We start from the raw sequence: 6469 nt of genomic DNA on the forward strand, positions 1-6469 counted from the left end.
CAGCCCTGGAGCGGCTCCACCCTGGCCCCCGTTCACCCCAGGGGGGGCTGCGGGCCCTTCTGCGTGGCCAGGCAGGAGCAGGGGCTTTCCCAGGCGGACGCCGGTGGGCGGCGGGTTGACCCCTGCCCCAGGCACCGGCCGGCTCGGGGGCGCCCGGCGCTGCCTCGGAGCATCCCCGGCGGGAGACGTCACTCACAACCTGTTGTCATAGTAACCACTGATGTCACAGGGGTGCCCTGACTGGGCAGCTGAGCAGCCAGGGCGCCACGCACACGGCGCGGGAGGGCGGGGCTGGCCGCCCTGGCAGGCGGCGGGCAGGGACTCCGGCCGGGAACCGAGCGCGGGCGCCATGACGCAACAACGGCCGTTGGGGACGAGCGCGCGAGCGACGCCGAGCGGCACAAGGCGCGGGGGGCTCACGTGAGAGGGCGGGGCTAGACTGGCGGCCGTTGGCGCACGCGCCCCCAACCGTCACTCTGCGCCCCCCTGACGTCGCCCGCGCGACCCGCTCCTGAGCCGGAAACCGCCGCCCGGGGCTCGCGGGGCCGGCGGCGCGTGCGGCCCTTCGCTCCGGCCGGGACCGGTAAGAGCGGCGGGGGCGGGGCCTCCCCGCGTCTCCCTCCCGCACCCACCGGGCCCCGAGCTGCAGACCCCGGCCCCTCAGCCTCGGGATGGGGACAGAGCCCCCCCGCGGCCGCTCACGGCCTGCCCCCTCCCCTGCGTCTGCCCCCTCCCGCGCCCCCGAGAGGAGACCCCCCCTTCTCTGAGCCCCTGTTTCCAGCCCTCGGACAGGGACCCCCCATATCCACCCTCCCCGAGCCCCAAGGAGACATGCCCCCTCCCCTGTTCCTGCCCCCCTGCACCCCCTCGTCTCCATCCCCCCCGCACCTCTGATCAGAGACCCCCCCGCCCCCACCCTCGTGAGCGGGGCCCCTCCCCCCCCGCCATCCACCCTCGTGAGCGGGGCCCCTCCTCCCCCCGCCATCCACCCCCCCCGCCCCCACCCTCGTGAGCGGGGCCCCTCCTCCCCCCCGCCATCCACCCCCCCCGCCATCCACCCTCGTGAGCGGGGCCCCTCCCCCCCCGCCATCCACCCTCGTGAGCGGGGCCCCTCCTCCCCCCGCCATCCACCCCCCCCGCCATCCACCCTCGTGAGCGGGGCCCCTCCTCCCCCCCGCCATCCACCCTCGTGAGCGGGGCCCCTCCTCCCCCCCGCCATCCACCCCCCCCGCCCCCACCCTCGTGAGCGGGGCCCCTCCTTCCCCCGCCATCCACCCCCCCCGCCCCCACCCTCGTGAGCGGGGCCCCTCCTTCCCCCGCCATCCACCCCCCCCGCCCCCACCCTCGTGAGCGGGGCCCCTCCTTCTCCCGCCATCCACCCCCCCCGCCCCCACCCTCGTGAGCGCAGGCAAACATTTTGGCCTGGGAGCCACATCAGATTTCCAAAATTGTATGGAGGGCCTGTTAGGGGTGGCTGTGCCTCCCCAAACAGCCAGGTGTGGCCCGGCCCCTACCCCCTATCCGGCTCCCCTTGCTTCGCGCCCCCTGACCGCCCCCAGACCCTCCGCTCCTGACTGCCCACCGCCGCCCCATCCAACCCCTCCTCTCATTCCTGACTGCCCCCCCCGCCCCCTCCAACCACCCCTTCTCCCTGTCCCCTGACCGCCCCCGACTACCACTGCCGCCTCATCCAACCCCCTTCCTGATTCTCCCCCACCCGGGACCCCTGCCCCCATTCAAGCCCCTATTCCCCACCCTCTGACTGCCACTACCCCTATCCACACGACCACACCCGCGCCCCCTGACCACCACCCCAAACCCCCCTGCCCCGTTACCGTGCTGCCTGGAACACTGGTGGCTGGCGGTACTACAGCCGTGCCACCCAGAGCACCAGGACAGGCAGCCGGGCCGCCAAGCTGGAGCCAGCCACAGCACCGTGCAGCACAGAGCATCGGGTCAGGCCACAGCTCTGCAGCTGCGCTGCCCGGCAAGAGCTCGCAGCCCTGCTGCCCAGAGCATTGTACCGGCGGCGCAGTGAACTGTGGCTGCGGGGGAGGGCCTGGGGGTTAGCCTCTCAGGCCAGGAGCTCAGGGGCCGGGCAGGAGGGACCCGCGGGCCGGATTTGGCCTGTGGGCCATAGTTTGCCCACCTCTGTTCTATAACATGGTAGCTGTAGTGCCTAAAAGTGTCCTGATCATTTCGAGGCAAATCTAAGCAGCATGAGTAAATAACTTCAGAGCAGAGACTGTCTTTCTGTGTGTCTGGGCAGTCTCTAGCAGAATGAGATCCCTGGGTGCTGCCACAATACAAGTAGTTAAATATGAATTAAGATACTGTTTGGATTATTGAGTTCAGCTAGGTACTCTAGAATAGGGGTTCTCAAGCTTTTTCCTTTGGAGCCCCACCCAACATGCTATATAAACTCCACGGGGGGGGTCTTTGGGCTTCCAACACTGGAGCAGGGTTGGGAGCCTTGGGGGGCTCAAGGTTTCTGCCCCTTGGGGTGGGGGGTGGCTCAGGGTTTAAGCTGCATGGGGCTGGCGGGGGGGTAGTCAGGGGAGCTTCTGCTCTGGCACCGGTGCTCCAGGCTTCAGCCGCTGGGGCTTGGGGCTCCAAGCAGCCCTGAAACGGCTTGTGGACCCCCAGTGGCCCACGGAGCCCCAGTTGAGAACTGCTACTCCAGAACATGCTAGAAGTCAGAATATAGCATCTAGCACAATGGGGTCCCAGTCCATGACGAGGTCTCCTAGGTAGCATGGTAACACAAATGAATAAAGTGTGGATTCTACTTAACTTTTTATCAGTCCGATAATGTAGTCCGTAAATTTAGGTATGTTGCCTTTGTGAATCATAATTAGAAGTATTCATTGATACTGTTCTTCTAATTTACAGTGGTATGTAATGGAGAATTATAAGAAATCCAAGATTGTGGAGAAGCCCTCTCCCCTTCCATTCACCAACCTGCCTTCAGATATTATTGAGATGAAAGTGAAGGATGGCAGCAAAATCAGAAATCTTATGGGTTATGCCATCGGCAAGATGGAGTCGGACTCAGTTAGGCAGATTCTTTTCACTGGCTCTGGCAAAGCCATCAGCAAGACTATCACTTGTGTGGAAATCATGAAGCGACGGCTCAAGGGACTCCACCAAATCACCAAAGTGCTCTTCAAACAGACCGAAGAGATCTGGGAGCCCATCGTCCCTGAGGCTGGTCTAGATGCCTTGACAGTGAAGAGAAATATTCCTGCCATATGTGTCTTGCTGAGCAAAGATGCACTAGATTCCCAAGAGCCTGGGTATCAGGCACCAGGCTCTTTTGATGCCTTCTGGATCGAGACACTCAAAGCAGAGTCCCAGGGACAAATTAAGAGAAAGCAGGGTGGAGGAAGGGGGCCTGGCCACACAGGAAAGCATCCTAGATCTGTTGGGGGACGTGGAGAATCCTACAAAAAGCCTTGAGACAAAGATATATCAGAAGCAATTGTTAATGGCGTCAAGAACAAAAAACCAAGCCACCTAGTGTGGCTCAAGAGCTACCACCAAACACAGAGTGACTGAGCTCCTTGATAGAGAAGAGCTGAAACCTAGCACAATTGGGAGAGGGACGAGGGCCATGTGAAAACAGATATGGTCATAGCCATGGCAAATAAATTATCATAACAAGTCTGGCATTCTATTTTGATGAGGTTTTTTGTTGAAGACCTCTCTGGTGATACTCTGTGGCTTATGGTTTAAAAATGAGGCCAGGTAGACCAGAATTGCCCAAACTCTGTTTAATGGTAATTTGCCAGGAGTCATGAAGCCAAAACTAATCTGCATTAAATGGAGTAGGTTTCAGTTGCCCTGGATGCGGCTTTGAAGATGTCGCCGTCTGAGTGAGCCATGTGTCTGTATTAGAGATGAAAGGGTAGTGGGCTGTGTTGTAGAACTCTGAGCTTGAGGTTGCATTTTTGGCTTTCCTAACTAGCTATTGCAATGGCATTTTATTGGACTGGACCTCCTAACAGAGCTTTTGGGCTCAGTTTCCCTTTTTTTAGGTATGTTCTGCTAATCCCTTGAGAGAAACTGGTGATCTGAATAAGGAGCTGGGATCTCAGCTTTGACAGTTACTGCTTGTGTGACCTTCGGGGAGTCACATCCCTTCTATTCCTCATTTTCCTTGTCTGGAGGATGGGGGATGTTGTATGTACGTCACAGGGGTTTTGTGAGGATAGTAATTGGTATAAATCATCTTGACATACAGCTCTGTATACGTGTTCAATACAATTGTTAATAATGAACACCAAAGCAAAAATTATTTTTCCCTTTACCATTCCTTTATGATTCTTAAAGCAGGGTTTAAAATAAAGTTCCCTCTTGTGTTTTACATCAGAAATCTTGTCTCCATCCTTTCCTCTTTTTGCCAGAGGCCCAACGTTTAGAGGACTGGACTAGAGGCATCACTCTAGGCTGAAACCTGAGCACACTCAGCTGTGATTGAGGAGGAAAGGGTTAATATGTTGAACTTTTATTCTTCTTAAAGAATTGTAAAAGAGTCCAACAGGTTGTTTCCCATTACAAATCATCTTTAAAGCCTCAGAAAGGGTTAATGCTTCTTTTCTCTAAAGGGATTGTGGGGCAGCTTTTTGCAGTTAAGTGTTCTTAAATCTGTTTACGTACTTTTGAAATAGTTCTGAAGCTTCAAAACTTTGCTGAAAGAAGCAGAGGAAATAACTTAGTTTCCTTATTATGCTGTTTCATTTTATGAATATCTGTTTCAGTTAAATATGGGTCAGGAAAAAGATTCTGTAGTTGTAATTCAAAGATTGTTACTTGCAAGAATGAATCTTATAAATTGCTTTCTGGATGATGTCCATAATTTCCACTTTCTCTTCTGTTAAATGCATCTGCAATGAGACACTAACATACTCCCTTCAGAGCCTGCCAGAGCCACTCTTTATCTAAAATAACACTGTTAGGTCAATTGAAATCAAATGTAAACTTTTGTAAAATCAAGGATTTATATAAGTCAGTATTGAAGTGAAGCATGAGTGTGTCTTATGTCACATTATGTGTGAGACTTTCAGAATCAAGAACAAGGTTTTTTCAATCTGCATGCTCACCAGCACACAAGGTTGACTCACATGCTCAACTTTAGAGGTAAGTATGTAAGTGTCTTTTCAATCATATCACAAAAGTCATGTTTCACAACACAAGTTGCATTCACGATCACACACACTTTTGCGTAGCTTATTTTTGTCATGACTCGGTGTTCTCATCTCTAATAAATATAAATAATATTTCCTTGAAACACAAACAATCCCATGAAAAAATTTGTGAGGATTTAAACATTCGCCTGCCAGTGTTGTGTTCCAGTGCTAATATCTGAGAGACAGAGTGAAAGTTTTCAGAGTAGCAGCCATGTTAGTCTGTATTCGCAAAAAGAAAAGGAGTACTTGTGGCACCTTAGAGACTAACAAATTTATTTGAGCATAAGCTTTCGTGGGCTACAGCCTACTTCATCGGATGCATGCAGTGGAAAATACAGTAGGACGAATTTATGTACACCGAGAACATGAAACAATGGGTGTTACCATGCATACTATAACGAGAGTGAGCAGTTAAGGTGAGCTATTACCAGCAGGGGAGGGGGCGGAATCTTTTGTAGTAATAATCAAGAGGGGCCATTTCCAGCAGTTGACAAGAATGTGTGAGGAACAGAAGGGGGGGAAAATAAACATGGGGAAATAGTTTTACTTTGTGTAATGACCCATCCACTCCCAGTCTTTATTCAAGCCTAATTTAATGGTGTCCAGTTTGCAAATTAATTCCAATTGAGTCTCTCGTGGGAGTCTGTTTTTAAAGTATTTTTTCTTGTAAGATTGCGACTTTTAGATCTGTAATCAAGTGACCAGAGAGATTATACATAGCGTCAATGGTGAAAAGTGAACCAGATTTGTGAAACGTTTTTTCAAAAAATTAGAAGGATTGTTTATAGTATGGGAAAGAAAGTTGGTTTTCAGAATGGAGAGAGGTAAATACTGGTGTTCCCCAGGGGTCTGTAATGGGACCAGTCCTGTTCAACACAAGGGAAGGGTAAACCCCTTTGAAATCCCTCCTGGCCAGGGGAAAGCTCCTCTCACCTGTAAAGGGTTAAGAAGCTAAAGGTAACCTCGCTGGCACCTGACCAAAATGACCAATGAGGAGACAAGATACTTTCAAAAGCTGGGAGGAGGGAGAGAAACAAAGGGTCTCTGTCTATATGCTGTTTCTGCCGGGGATAGACCAGGAATGGAGTCTTAGAACTTTTAGTAAGTAATCTAGCTAGGTATGCGTTAGATTATGATTCCTTTAAATGGCTGAGAAAAGAATTGTGCTGAATAGAATAACTATTTCTGTCTGTGTATCTTTTTTGTAACTTAAGGTTTTGCCTAGAGGGGTTCTCTATGTTTCGAATCTAATTACCCTGTAAGGTGTCTACCATCCTGAT

At 52.8% G+C, this 6469-nt stretch overlaps 1 protein-coding gene across 1 annotated transcript; it reads left to right on the top strand.

Annotated features, from left to right (window-relative positions):
- Positions 1-290: 290 nt before the first annotated feature.
- On the top strand, positions 291-5408 carry RPP25L (ribonuclease P/MRP subunit p25 like). The gene is made up of 2 exons (XM_073343358.2): positions 291-583; positions 2893-5408. Exon 2 carries the CDS (start codon positions 2902-2904, stop codon positions 3457-3459), a length of 558 nt encoding a protein of 185 aa, XP_073199459.1. The 5' UTR covers positions 291-583; positions 2893-2901; the 3' UTR covers positions 3460-5408.
- The last annotated feature ends 1061 nt before the right edge of the window (positions 5409-6469 follow it).

This window comes from Lepidochelys kempii, chromosome 5, assembly GCF_965140285.1.
Source record: "Lepidochelys kempii isolate rLepKem1 chromosome 5, rLepKem1.hap1, whole genome shotgun sequence".
Lineage (NCBI taxonomy): Eukaryota > Metazoa > Chordata > Testudines > Cheloniidae > Lepidochelys > Lepidochelys kempii.

What these genes read in the sequence shown, in the direction of transcription:
- RPP25L (XM_073343358.2), top strand. Translation starts at nt 2,902, where the DNA reads ATGGAGAATTATAAGAAATCCAAGATTGTGGAGAAGCCCTCTCCCCTT.